Source organism: Patella vulgata, chromosome 7 (assembly GCF_932274485.2).
Source record: "Patella vulgata chromosome 7, xgPatVulg1.2, whole genome shotgun sequence".
Taxonomy (NCBI): Eukaryota; Metazoa; Mollusca; class Gastropoda; family Patellidae; genus Patella; species Patella vulgata.
The window spans coordinates 13,572,020-13,587,307 of NC_065885.2; the positions used below are offsets into that span (position 1 = coordinate 13,572,020).

General features: G+C 34.2%; 1 protein-coding gene across 1 annotated transcript in view; it reads left to right on the top strand.

The window, feature by feature from the left end:
- The window catches only part of LOC126828250 (phospholipid-transporting ATPase ABCA3), a 42,494-nt gene extending 27,585 nt beyond the window's left edge, over window positions 1-14,909 (top strand). The window contains exons 13-20 of the mRNA XM_050557912.2: window positions 1,872-2,121; window positions 2,440-2,585; window positions 3,633-4,646; window positions 5,435-5,656; window positions 7,052-7,542; window positions 7,932-8,119; window positions 8,878-9,048; window positions 9,369-14,909. Coding sequence (XP_050413869.2) covers window positions 1,872-2,121; window positions 2,440-2,585; window positions 3,633-4,646; window positions 5,435-5,656; window positions 7,052-7,542; window positions 7,932-8,119; window positions 8,878-9,048; window positions 9,369-9,801 — 2,915 coding nt within the window. The 3' untranslated portion in view covers window positions 9,802-14,909. The remainder of the gene's footprint in view (window positions 1-1,871; window positions 2,122-2,439; window positions 2,586-3,632; window positions 4,647-5,434; window positions 5,657-7,051; window positions 7,543-7,931; window positions 8,120-8,877; window positions 9,049-9,368) is intronic.
- Window positions 14,910-15,288: the final 379 nt, after the last annotated feature.

The following is a 15,288-nucleotide window of genomic DNA, read 5'->3' on the forward strand; positions in this document are numbered from 1 at the left end:
AAAACTGGTGTTCTTTTTTCTGCATTGTTTTATATTTAGCATTATGAAAAAGATTAAAAAAAACAACGCGTAATATCTAGTAGTGATTTTCGTTACAGACTACAGTTAATAGCACTGTAATTTCTGGCTACTAAAATTTTGGTGCTGGCTAGTAAATTTTTAGCATTTAGTAGCCAGTGAAGACTAAATTTTCCATGCCCATATTGACCCTTGTCTGTCTCTTATTTCTCACAGTGGCTAAGTGAGTAAGATACTGGCTCTTTTGCCAGGAGGTCAAAGGTTCGCTCCCGGTGTTGGCTAAGAAAGTTCACGATTTTCCAACAAGGTTTCCTCTTGGCAGTGGTGCAGGACGGAAGGCCAGACAAGGAGAGCTGTCTAGTCATTCGGATGGGACAAAAAAATGAACTCCGGTGTACACATTGGTAGTTGGAATATGATATAAGAGAAGGCCGTAGTGCTGCTGTCTGGGCAAAATTTTCCTCATAGCACACTGTATGGCATATGCCTGTCTTCATTAAGCCAGTCGAAGCAGAACAATAGGACATTAAACCCCATTTCATTTCATTTCTATCTTAAAAAGATTGAATTATATACCCATGATTAATCTGACGTATATTGTTGTCCGTCAGTCTGTCTTGTGAAGACTGTACACACCATGAATGCTATTTCGCCCATATATGCCGGACATGTCCTACACTATTTTCCAAACATCTGATCAGGAATATGTCCAGTCGGACATCAACATATGGTGAATAATATTCAAATTACCAAAATTATTTGACTGTACTGGGTATATAACTTTTACTCATCCGGATTATCGTTGACAATAGGCTGAATTGATTACGTAATTAAGTGATCAGCATATTTATTGTGTTATACCATCTATACACCTACCTTGATTAACTACTTAATCTGCCTTGATTGGCTGACTTAATCCCTTGTCGGACAATTCATCAATCCAATCCTGAACAGAAGTCGTTCATTGCTTCTCCTTTGCTGTACTATGTATCAATCCAATAAGAGTGATTATAAACTAATCTACGTGATTAACTCGTGGTTTCTCCATTGTCGGACATTTTAATCTCCTTGATATCAGCCAACAACATGTAGAAACTAATTAAATATCCTAATAGTATAGAACTCCCCACATCAATATATCTGTTAACCTGTCTGCGATATCACTTCGGTGGAAGCGGACGTTAAATAAAGCTATTTTACACACACACACGCAGTAGTCGACATGCTATCATTCTATTGTATTACGACAATAATTTTGTAGGAATATTACTGACATAAATTTGAATACCGTACAGGAATTAAATATGAAAATTAACGAGGTGCACCTATTTTTAATACGTACGAATTTGAATATTTTGTTGACACATGATTTTTAATTGTGGTCTGAGTCCGCCTGCTTAAATCTTGATAAGAGTTATGCCCCTTTATTTTTGGTAAAAATGTCTGACAAAAATTTTTTTGAATTAGCAACTTTGGTACACATTATAGCTGTTGTTACATTCTTTCAGGGAGTGTACCCTGTTATGTTTTAGAGTTCAATCTCTGTCAAATTTGTTAAATCTTGTCAAGGCATTACAAGGCATATAAAATCTGGTGAAACTATTGGGAAATGATTAATGTTTGCAGAAAAATTTAATCAGATAAAATGTGTTTTACAGATAATCTGTGCAGTATTAAATATGGAAATGGAAAAATCCTTTTCTAGCCACTTCACTTTTGACCCTTTCTTTTATTGAAAACTACCAATATATGACCCTTACCCTTAATAATTAAAATATTGATTTAAATTATTTAGTAAAAACCCTACAGCTGTAATTCTGTTAACTCATTATCACACAATATTTTTTTTATAGGTGCTGGCTATCATCTGGTAATTGTTAAATCGGAAACATGTAACATATTCAACGTAACACAAGTCGTTCAGAAATACATTCCATCCTCTGTGCTAGAAAGTCAGATTAGTGCTGAAGTCTCTTATCTATTACCAAATGAAGAATCGGCTAAGTTTTCTGCCTTGTTTAGAGAAATTGAAGATAGGAAGAATGAACTTGGAATCAATAGTTTTGGTACATCAGCAACTACTATGGAAGAAGTATTCTTAAAGTAAGATTGAATTGTGTGTTAGTTTCAAGCATTCATTTTCAGTGGACATTCATAAGAATATAATAAAAGATAAAATTAACCAATGGATGAATATAAACGATTATTTATGACATGGTTTGTGATCAAAATTTGACACATGAATTTTCGGTTGATGAAAAAATATGAGGTATAAGATAAGAAAACAGACAATTAATTTTGTATGCAATTGCACCAGTGTTATCTTCCATTTAATATGTGCAATCAGTTTAAAACAAGAACACTATTGTGATTTATCTGCACTGAGTCAAAGTTACTGATAATGTAAATATGATATTACAGAGTTGGAGAAGGTGTGGAGGATGAAGATGATGAACCTCAGTTAAACGGCGTTCAAAATCCGGCATTTCAGAAAGATGTGACTCAAAATGGTAGCCCAAGTACAAATGGAAATGCAACAGAAATTAATATTGATAGAGATATATTGGGTAAGGGTGATAACTTTATTTTACTGATTATGATATTTAAAGTTTAAGCCATTTTTATATTGTTGTCGCCCCAGTCCGCCCAGCTGTTTGTGGACATTTTACAGGTTACAATTTTTATCCGATTTTGACGAAGCTTGAGATATAGGTTTATATCCCAAAGCTCTTGGTTCCTTTCAGTATTCGCATTTATCAGACCGTAACTTCGTGGATTATGGCCCCTGATTGTATTAAGAATCATGTTTTTAGGTTGCGGACACTATAGAGGTCACATTTTTATCTGATTTTGATGATAATTAAAATATATGTTTATCTTCCCAAGATCTCGGTTGGTTTCGATATTAGTGCATATATGACCAAACTTCCAGGATGGCCCCTGATTGTACTACAAATCATGTTTTTAACTTGTAGATACTCTACAGGTCACAATTTTTATCCGATTTCGATAAAACTTAAAATGTATGTTCATAACCCAAAGATTTGGTTCCTTTTGATATTGACACATGTCGGACTGTAACATCCTGGATTATAGCCCCTGATTGTACAAAAAAATTGCTTTTTTAGCATATTCTCTGTCCATCTCTTACAAATGGTGGGGGGGGGTTGGGTGGCTGAATGGTTAGCAAGTGCGTGCTGTACCATAAAGTCTGTCATTGAGTCAACTGGCGTGGTTTCGAATCCCCGGTTGTACGTGGCAAGGAGTAGGGTCGCCTGTCCAACCTTGTGGGTTTTCTCCGGTTCCTCTGGTTTCCTCCCACTGCTAAAGACCCCTACGCGCAAATGAATTATTGAAATAAAATTAAACCATGTGTTAGTCCCGAAATGACCTAGTTTGTGTCGAGTGGACGTTAAACCCTATTTCTCTCTCTCTCACAAATGGTGGGTGTATCTTGCGTGTCAACGACTTGTGATTTCACTTTATGGTTCCAGAAAAATGAAGAGAACAGATGGGCACCAACAATATTTGTTCAGAACTTCTGAAGAATCTAGTACATGTTTTCATTTACGTTATATCATATTGTATTCAAATTGTTTATGATTTTATTTCAGCTTTCAATAAAGGCTTCAGACGAGTGAGTGGCTTTAAACTGGAATTATCACGATTTTATGGGATGTTTATCAAGAAGGCTATCCATACCTGGAGAAACAAAGTTGTCACGCTTGTCCAGCTACTAGTCCCAGTCTTTGCTACAGCAGCTGCACTTGCCATTGCCAATGTGCAGACGGATCCTATCCAAAAACCTTCTCTAACCCTTAACTTAGCCCCCTTTGGTGGATCTATATCAAGTTATGGTGTATCCAATGCTACAACAATGAATAACGATCTATCAGATAAATACGGAAACCTGTTTTCAGCTGCTGTAGATACAGCTCAAAACTTAACAGCAACAGAAGCACAAGATTACAATTCATATTTTGTGAGTAAAGCTGCGGCCTTAGGAACCAGAACTTATAACAGAAAAATGGTCATTGGAGCAGAGTTTTCTGATGATGGCGCTGGTAATACTGTGGCTAAAATGTGGTACAATGGACAACCATATCATTCTGCACCGATATCAGTTGCTTACATGATGAATACATTTGCTAGATATTTTTCTGGTGATGATTATGAAATTGAAACGAGAAACTATCCCTTACCAGCAGACGCTGAAAAGAGTTCCAACTCAACGTCTTTATTTTCTGGCATCTTTGGCTTTGTGATTGCCTTTTGTATCTTATTTGGAATGGCGTTTTTATCTAGCAGCTTTGTAGTTTTCTTGGTAAAAGAGAAACAGTTTGGTGCTAAACATTTGCAGAAGGTGAGTGGTGTCGGAACCATGGTTTACTGGCTGTCCAACATAACCTGGGATTTCATCAACTACTTGATTCCGTGTGTATTGATCATTGCTGTGTTTGGAATATTTGGTACGGAAGAATATCTGTCTGGAAGTAACTTGGGTTATGTCAGTTTATCCTTTCTACTTTATGGTTTAGACATCTTGCCGTTTGTGTATCTGATGCAGTATTTATTTACCACACCTGCTACTGGAATGGTCGTCCTTATAATCATCAACATATTTACAGGTACTGTTTTATTTCACAGTTCTTATTCTATTCCTCATCTAAAAACATTACTCATTTCATGCAGGGTGGGAGGTATGCCATCTATGCAATAGGCGTGTCCGATCTCCTGATCTCTCGGGGGTTGGATAGCTAGCCGAATGGTTAGCACAAGCGCGCTGTATCATAAGGTCTGTCATTGAGTCATCTGGCATGGTTTTGATCCCCGGTTGTACGTGACAAGCAGTAGGGTCACCTGTCCAAGCTTGTAGGTTTTCTCTGGGTCCTCTGGTTTCCTCCCACTGCTATTGTGTCGAGTGGACGTTAAACCCCATTACCGTTATCGAAATGTTGATGATGATCATCATAGCCATCATCATTATCGACATGATGATGATGATGACCATCATCATTATCAACATGTGGATGATGATCATCATAGCCATCATCATCATCTTTATTGACATGTTGATGATGTTCATCATAGCCATCAATATTATCGACATGATAATGATCATTATCATAGCCATCATCATTATCAACATGTGGATGATGATTATCATTGCTATCATCATCATCGACATGATGATCATCATAGCCATCATCATCATCTTCAGTTTATGTAAAATAAATACCCTCAATACCTTTTATAAACCAATCATAATACAATGCTTAATGCATGATGTTGACTCGGCTACATAAAAACAATTGTGGTTGTTTGGGGATAAGGGTTATTTTTGTCAAGTCAAGTTTAATTTCTACCCATACAGAAAATAAAATGTTATAATAATTATTATCTTTCATATTTACAGGTTTAGTTTCATTAATGGCTGTGTTTATTCTGGGTATGCCTGGTCTTGGTACAACAGATGTAGCTGATGCATTAGATTGGATTTTTTCGATTGTATTCCCTCAGTTCAATCTGGGTAAATGTATAATGAATATTTATACCAACTATAATATATTAGATGCATGTGGTCAACTTGGTTATCCAGATATATGTAGTACAAAGCCAGAGTTTCAATGTTGTTTGGGTAAGTATATGTATAACATTTCTTTTTTCTTGAGTTACTTCCCTTATTGTTAGTTTATTTTTCATTTTGAGAGAGAGTTCAGTCCTATTTCAACCTTCTGATTCAACGCGCATGCATTAACAATTCGTCCACCCAACCCCCCCTTTTTATATGCATGTAGTCATATATTGTTGTCGCCACAGTCCATCGGCTACAATTGCTTGTGGATGCTCTAGAGGCTAAAGTTAATATTTCATTGACTTTAAATTTATACACAGTGTTTAAGGTCATGAGAAGATTTCCAACGATTTCCGATAATTACTGACAGAGTTATGGTCCTTGATCACTTTGAAAAATCTTGTTGGCCCTCTACAGGCTAAAGTTAATTTCCGATTGACTTTAGATTTATACACAGTGCTTAAGGTCATGAGACAAAGAATCCTATTGAAAAATGTTTTGGACGCTCTAGAGGCTAAAGTTAATTTCCGATTGACTTTAAATTTATACACAGTGTTTAAGGTCATGAGATGAAGAATCCTATTGATTTTCCGATTAGTACTGCCAGAGTAATATGGCCCGTGTTCACCTTTAAAAATCTTTTGGATGCTTTAGAGACCATAGTTATCATCTGATTGATTTTATATTTATACACTGTGTGTATGCTTGCATATAATGGTTTCGATTGACTTTAGATTGATACACAGAGTTTAAGGTCTTGAGACGAACAAGTATATCAATTTTCAATGATAGCTAAATCCATGATATCAAATGTTTTGTATACTAAATGTTAGCATGAGCCAAACAAATTCTAATGATTTTCTGATAATTACTTAATGACTTGTTACTCTTAATCAGATTTAAGTCTATTATAAATGTTTCATTACTTCCAAAAATAAAAATATTTTACAACTCTTGTTGACTGCCCAGACGATTTAGCTGCTGTGACTGTATGTTTCATTGCCTGGCAACCTATCTTTCATTTTGAGTGAAGTCTGTATCAGTACAAGCTCGAGTCGAGTGGCGTAGTTTTGATTCCCCGCTTGTACGTGACAACCTCTAGGAGTTTCTCTGGTCTTTCGTGCAAGCGAATTATAGAAATAAATGTGAACCTTATGTTAGTCTCGAATGACCTAGTTTGTGTTGAGTGGATGTTAAATCTCCCCCCTCTCTCTCTCTCTCTCTCTCTCTCTCTCTCTGACATTTGGAAATCGAAATATGGGTAAGCTGTATAGGCAAAATTGCACTCAATGCCCATGGTACGTATGCCCATGGTCTGTATGTATGTATGTATGTATGTATGCCAGTATAAGATAACTGAGTAGGTGCAGAAGCAGAAATGAAGGATGTCGCCCTCATCCCCTTTCTGAATGTTATTTATTTCTGCCATTTATTTTGATTCCTGATTTTGTTTTACAGCTAATTATGTAACGGAAGATTATTTGTCAATTGAAGTACCTGGTATCGGACGCTATCTTTTATTAATGGTTGTCCAGGCAGTCGTCTTTTTTGGTTTCACTCTTTTGATAGAGGCCCAGATTATGCAGAAACTTTGGTACAAGATCCGACCTGTATCTAAAGATGTCGCACCTGTCACTTATCACCAATCTAATGGCAGTCTGAGGCTAATGGAGGATGATGATGTCTCGAATGAAAAGGCGCGCTTAGCTAATATGTCTATGGATAGCGCTAAAGATTCCTTTATATTGAAAGACTTGTTCAAGAGATACGGAACATTTGTAGCCGTTGATCACATCAGCGTGGGTATTGCAGAACGAGAATGTTTTGGATTATTAGGTCAGAATGGAGCTGGTAAAACAACCACGTTTAAAATGTTGACAGGTGATGTGATGTTGACAGATGGAAATGCTTATTTAGAATCTAATGATATTAAATCTGATATACAGAAGGTAAGTTTATTTTTAAACTCGTCCAATACCAAAAGAAACCAAAAGAGAAATTAGTACAAGAGAAAAATAAATGAGTAAAATTAGATGTACTAGCTATATTGAGTACAGTGTTGGCTCCATTAACCAGGAGGTCCGATCCCGGTGTCCGCGAGAAAGTTCTTCTGTATTTTCCAGTCTCGTTTCCCCTTTGTTTGTGGTGCCAGACAGATCACCTGACAAAGAAAAGCTCCAGGCGTTCGGATGGAACGAAAAATCAAGGAGCTTAATTGAGTGCCCTTTAGGGAAGATATTATTCGGATGGAACAAAAAATTAAGGAGCTTAATTAAGTGCCCTTTAGGGAAGATCTTGTAACCGCTTAGAAATAAAATGGTATCTTCTAAATTTACAGGTTCAGGAAAATATGGGATATTGTCCTCAGTTTGATGCTTTAATAGATCAGATGACAGGAAGAGAGACATTATATATGTACGGTAGATTGAGGGGTGTGCCAGAAGATCATCTCAAGGGTGTGGTCAATAGTTTGATTGACATTCTGATGTTGAGGAAACATGCTGATAAAAAAACTCAAGTCTACAGGTATTATAAATATCTACGTCTGTGTCTGACTAATTGCATCAAAATGTCACAGATATATATATTATTGATAAATAAAATACAGATGTGACATCATTCTTTGATGTTGGCATACCATTATTTCAAATAATGGTAAGGGCAACAAGCAAATCATACATTGTTTTATGCCAGATGAAATGTTGGACTCATTTTATATGACAATTTCATTGCAGTGCATGTACAAGTTAGTGTCTGTATTTTAAGATGTCTAGCATCCTTATTATGCAGAATCAATATATTACTTAATGTCTCGCTCTTGACCACACGAGGAGGTTTGGATGGCCGAATGGTTAAGCGAATTATTGAAATAAATTTGAACCATATATGTTAGTCCCGAAAAGACCTAGTTTGTTTCAAGTGGACATTAAAGACATTTCTCTTAGGGGTCTCTAGCATTGGCAGGAAACTTGAGGACCCGAAGAAAACCCATGAGGTTGGAAAGGCGACCCTACTCCTTGACACGTACAACCGGGGAATTGAAACCACGTCAGTTGAATCAATGACAGACATTATGATACAGCGCGCACGTGCTAACAATTCGGCCATCAAACCCGCCCATGCTGACGCAGAAAGTAGACATATTTAATAAAGGGTCTTCTAACCCGAAACACTATGAAGATCAATAATATAACCAGCTGGGTTTTTTTTAACTATTTTGTGCTTTGATTTTTAAATATCTATTAATATCTATAATATTATATATATGCTTTTGTTATTTGCAGTGGCGGTAACAAACGTAAATTGAGTGTTGCTATAGCTCTGATTGGTGATCCAGGTTTTATTCTGTTGGATGAACCGTCAAGTGGAGTTGATCCGAGAGCCAGACGCCAGCTGTGGAATGTTTTATCTAAGGTTCGAGACAGCGGCAAAACACTGATTTTAACGTCACACAGGTATGTGGAAATAATTTTTATACGCCCACCTTTTGAATGCTCTAGTGACAAAAGTTGTCATCCGATTAGCATGATTGTTTTATGCATCATTGAAATAAGTGAAATGAAGAAGCCTATTGAATTTCAGCAATTTCCGTCTATTACTTTTAAATCAGTTTTGAAATAAAGGGAAGTTATAAAGGCATGTTTTTAGTTTCTAGAAAGTGTATTAATGTGAATTGATTTGAATAAAAAATGAAGTTAAATATAAACATAAAATTTTCTGTTTTTTAAAGACTTGTAGTATTGATATAATTTAATGTGTTTATTTGGTTTTATAGTATGGAAGAATGTGATGCCCTTTGTACTCGAGTGGCCATCATGGTTAATGGTGTATTCAAGTGTCTGGGTAGTCCACAACATCTAAAGAATAAGTTCGGACAAGGTTACACTTTGATCTGTCGCATGAAAACGGGAGAAGAAGATGGTGAAACATATCCAATATATCCTCTAGTGGAATTCATCAAACAGCAATTTCCTTCTACAATCGTATTTGATGATCACCAAGGTTACGCTCATTTCCAGATTCCAGATAAAAGCATTCCTCTTGCAGGAATTTTTGAAGTGATGGAAAAATCGAAAGAAGAGTATTTTGTTGAAGATTACTCCGTTCACCAAACAACTCTTGAACAAGTATTCTTAACATTTACAGGAAAGCAGATAGCGCCACGAGAAACCAAGGCAGGGCTTTGTCAAGGATTTTCATGTTGTTAGAATGTGTATTGTGGTCATGTGATTCCTTTGTATACTTTAGTCCCAAACAAAACTAGTGATTTATTTCTCAAACTGCTTGCTCAGATATACACATATGTTATCTGTGGGTAGACTTATCCTCAAGGGTTCTTGATTCAAAGTTATGACGAAATCAAATTAAGTGGGGTTTAACGTCCTGCTGTTCTGCACTGACTGGTCAAATGATTCCAACACAAAATCAGATTTATCAATCTAATTAAAGTACAGATCTATATTTCGTTTTATTTTTTTATACTTTTGATGGCCTACACTACATGAAGATCTGATCAGTTGTACTGGGAGGTTGCATCAGGGGTCATCCGATTGCCTTTTGACCCTATGACGTTAGACATTAATAATCAACCCGCATTGTCGTTTCTAGGGGTTTACCCACAGTTCCGTGCAAGACATGCCAAGAACTTGCTGTAACAGACTGTTTCATTGGCTAATTCCTGACATCAACTAGAACGCCTGTTATATAACAACTCTTGCAGACCCTAGTTTTGTGAAGACAAATAAAATGAAATTTTGAACTATAAAAAACTGAAACGAAATAGGATCTGTGTTTAATCAGATTGTCAAATTTCTGCACATTTTGGATGAAGAACAAATGTCAATAACCATTTTTATAGGTTGCTGTGAAGTATCATGTCTTCTATGGTCCTTAGTGTCATTGGTGGAAATACTACTTTATCATCAAAGGAAATCGAATCAACACTTGTCTAAGGTCATTTTGAAACGAGCATTAAAGAATTAGATCTGTCATCTCATCTTCACCTGATTCAGTAGGGCCATCTTGATCAAGATAGAAACAAATTATACATTGATCAAAAACTACTTAGCTGTTTCTGTACATTTACAGCACACATTGAGGAATAATCTTAAATGCCATAGGAGAAGGGAAATTTGTAATGTTCTTTCTTCTTATGACACTGTTGAATCAAAGAATCTCTGCTCCGGTTAACTATTATTGGAATCAGTTATATGCGTCCAGGATTTTTATCTGTCATAAAAGAGCCATGACTTTTATTTAACTTAAACAGCTAATGCTGCTGATCATCATTAGAAGGATTTTGAAAACTCATCTTTCACTATATTGTAATCACAATAGTTCAAAAATGATTCTATTCTTTTCAGTATTTTAAAATAACACAGGGCTGGATTTATCAATAGGCAAGTAGGTAAATCTGATGAAAAAAAAAGTGTTGAGTAAAATATTTTGATGGGCCTCTTATTGATTCAATTAAAGCAAAGCTGGGAAATATTTTTTTTCTTAATTGAATGTTAGATAATAAATTTGAGTAAATTTTAGCGGTGATTAAGCTATGAAAAGTTAGATATTGTCCCAAAAATGCAAATGATGGTCATCGACTTTAATGACTAAAGATTAAGTTTAAGTGTATACAGAACAAGAACCCAGTAGGATACTGTAATACTAATGTTTTGCATTCAGGGTTTTAATTTACTAGTTTATTTACGTGACATGTTTTTTATCTCTTAATTTTACATATTTTTTTTATTTAATATAGTTTACTTATATTGTATATTACGTAGATGTGTTCTTGTGAAGGCATCAGATTGGCTTGAGAATTTATTAATAAGATGCAGGACAAGTGCTGTTATGAGAATCATTTGCCATATTAGATTATATCTTTTGTTAGTGGGGCTTAACGTCCACTTACGCCTCTGGTGATATCCAGACAAAATTATATCTTTAAATATTTCATATTTCCATATATTATGGAAGATTAGATAAAGAGTTGGCAGTTCTCACTGTAATAGTTAAAAACTAGATAATGTAAAGGGAATATGCTGAAAATTTCAGTCAAATAGCTCCACTCTGAACCAAGACAGCAACGATTGAATATTAGGCCTAGCCTCGATCATCATTACTAAAGTCGGTACGATAAAAATATAGTCTCGATTATCCATTTTTGGATTTAATCATCAATGAGCTTTGAGCAGCAGATCACATTCAAATCCAGTGAAATTCTGACACATAAAATGTTACTGATATTTGATTATGGTCTTTCATGTTAACAAATGTCTAATTAATGATTATAATTATATTAAAATTTCAGGCCTAAAAAATGTCCTGCAATAGGCAGATTTAGCTCTTGCATAATGTATGGTTAATGAAGCCATTAACTATGACATCTTAAAATAATTGTTAAATATTGACATATATGTATATATCTAACCTGTAAAGCATAAATTTTAAATAAAATAAAAAAATGATTAAAACTATTGCCATTGGTAATGCTAAGATTTTCTTAAGGCAATTGCTAATATCCGTTACTCAAGTAACCAATAATTATTTATTTGAACATTATACTTAAAGCACAACGTTATTATTTAATGTTTTATAGTTTGTTGTATGTATGTATGTTAGATAAAATAAATTTTCACCTTGTTATTTACCTTATAAATGTAAAATTGTGTGATATTGCTATCTACCGGCAGTGTCAGATTTAGATGAAGAGGTGCCCTGGCTATTACACCGATAAGGACCCTCTCAATCTCCCATTCTCATGACTAGACGAAAATATCAGAGTGTTTTAAAAAAAAATGAATAAAGAAAGACTTATATGACATAGTCAAAAATATTACAGACCTTTACCAATAGGATTAAAATACAGATCTTTATTTCGTTTCATTTTTTTTTTTTTTTATATACTTTCGATGACCTCTACTACATGAAGATCTGACCGCATGCCAAGAACTCGCCATAACAGACCCCTTCATTGGCTAATCCCTCACATAAACCATAGCGCAAGTTATATAACAACTCTTCCAGATCATAGTAAAAACCGGTATAACAAAATTTAGAACTATAAAAAAAAAAAACGAAATAGGATCTGTGTTTTAATCAGATTGGACCTTGACTGTAGGCCTCCTATACATATTGAGGTAAATCTGACACTGTCTACTGGTAGTTATTGATGAATACTGTATGTGCCTCTTGTTAATTAGAACAAGTTAAGATATACTATGTTAATAAAAAAATTGTTTATTACTGTTAGATGTAATGGTAATTTTTACTGTTATTGTTAACACTAAGATTTCATATTTACACAGATTATGGGGCACACTGATCAGCAGTGAATATTCAATAGGTCGCTACAATCACAGATAAGGAGGACGTCAATGCGACTTAATGAGCCACAAATATTAACTTTTTTCCTGCCAAAAAATTACATTCTAAAACATTTTTTTTTTATATATTAGAAAAATAAATATAGACGTATTTGTAGGTAAAAATTATTTCCTATTTAATGTAAATGGGTATTAAAATGAGTAAAAGGCACCATTCTGCCTGAAGCAGTAATGTCTTATGTAAACAATGCACGGCCAATGGAGCCAATAACTGATGTCGGGTGACGTTACATCACATGTTGAAGGCCGTCATCTTTTACAGAGCTATTAGAAGACTTTCGTTATCCTCTGTGAAACAGATTGATGATGGGAGTCTCACATGTTGTAGCAAAACAAGGCCTTAAATATTATGATTGTTTTAGCCATGCACAACACTTACTATACTGGATCATGGTGTATATTTCTCTTTATATTTTATTAAACATGACAAAACAGCAAATTGCTGTAGTTTAGGACAAAAAGAGATAGCTATGTTTATAAAAAATAACCTGTTGTCATATGGCAATTATCGAATATGGTTTTATTGATATATTTGAACTGATTTTGTTACAGCATTATCTTCAGAGATCTCTATTTCAAGGAATCTATATATATATATACCTCCCGGAATGTATGATATATTGTTTTCCCCTCTTTATTGTACCCTTATTTAGAAATTTGGATTTGATTTTTAGCTAATTATTTAGAAATTTGGATTTAATTTTTAGCTAATATTTCCCTCCTTTCTGAAACGTTTAGTGAAATAGAAATTGAATCTAATGAGGTCAGTGTTAAGCATAATTCTTATCATGTTATACCAGGGTTATATCATGGACAACTTTCTCAATTAATATGTAAAATTGTATATCAGAGTCTCAGAGAGCAATTATGTATGTAAAGTTTGAGCAATGCAATACCAGAAGCATAATCTTAAATAACTCTTTTCTTCCCCTTTCCTAATTATTAACCACCGCATGTTCACAGGCTTCTTGTAGGATCACTCTATATATAAGCTGTAATGATGTCAAACAAACTGTGACATGTAATTCCAAAATCGGCTATACGGGCTGTGCTTCAACAATAGCATCGATATACAAACATATCAAAATCATTGAGGACGGGTCAGTGTCTTAATGCATTGAAGAGTCCAGTTGAATTTTGTATTGTAAAATACTTCAACACATTGTTAAAGATGCTGCTATAATAGCTCAAATATAGATGATGGAAAATGAATATTTTGAAAATTTCATTCAAATTGATTTATTCCGAACAATGTTATGGCTACTTGAAGATATAGTGTAGATTGTTTATTATTGTAGCAACAGTACCTAACAAACGAGACTAAAGTCTTGATTATCCATTTTATCATTAAATTTTAAAATCTCATAGGTGTTCAAATCCATTTAAATCTCGGCCATCCAATGGTCTAGAGAGTTGGCATGTAAATAAAAATAAGTCAAGACAAAAGAAATACAATAGGCAGATTTAGCTCTTACATAATGCATCTTTAATGAAAGAGCATAATATGTTGTTTATGTTTTTAAATATGTCATATATATAATAATATCCATCATCTGAATAGAAGTTTGATACTCTATGTAAAATCCAGCCATTATTCTCAATATCTAAAGTGCTTTGGTATTTTATGCAAATTATTTATATACTGAAATAATTAAACCACAAGAATATTTAATTTCGAGTTATTTATAGATGTATTTTATTTAAAAGCTGGACTTTTTACAATAGAATTTTAAAGTCATTGTGGTACAAAATGTATGGTTTGGTATTTACTGGTATTCGAATTTTAACTTACCAATATAAAAAACTTAATTCCAAAATGCAAAGATTATTTTTCTATTTAATATCAACATTTTTCTGACATAAATATTGGATGTTTTTCTTTGTTTAAACGTTTAATATTGTTAAAAAATAAAATAAAAGTAGCTTTGTCTATACATGTTCTTTCTTTTTTATTTTTTTAATGGTGAAAAACATCCAAGAATTGGAAACCTCACATTCAGAGAACAAACTGTATGTTTATGTGTTCTTTGATTTTTGTTCCGTCTTCATGAGCCCAGGTTGCTGCAAAACAGTAGAATGTTAAACCCCATTTCATTTATCTTTGTCACAGGACGGAATTAAAATAAGGTTCATCTTCATCTAACATGTAATTGAATATCTGACTGACTAACATACTAATAGCAAGAAGGAGTGAATTGAATTCCCATGCCATAATTAATTTATGATATTTTATATAATACAATGAGTTGGGAATAAGTCTATAGATATAAGCCCATGGAAAACCCAGATTCAGAAACCTTGGAATTTTTAAGA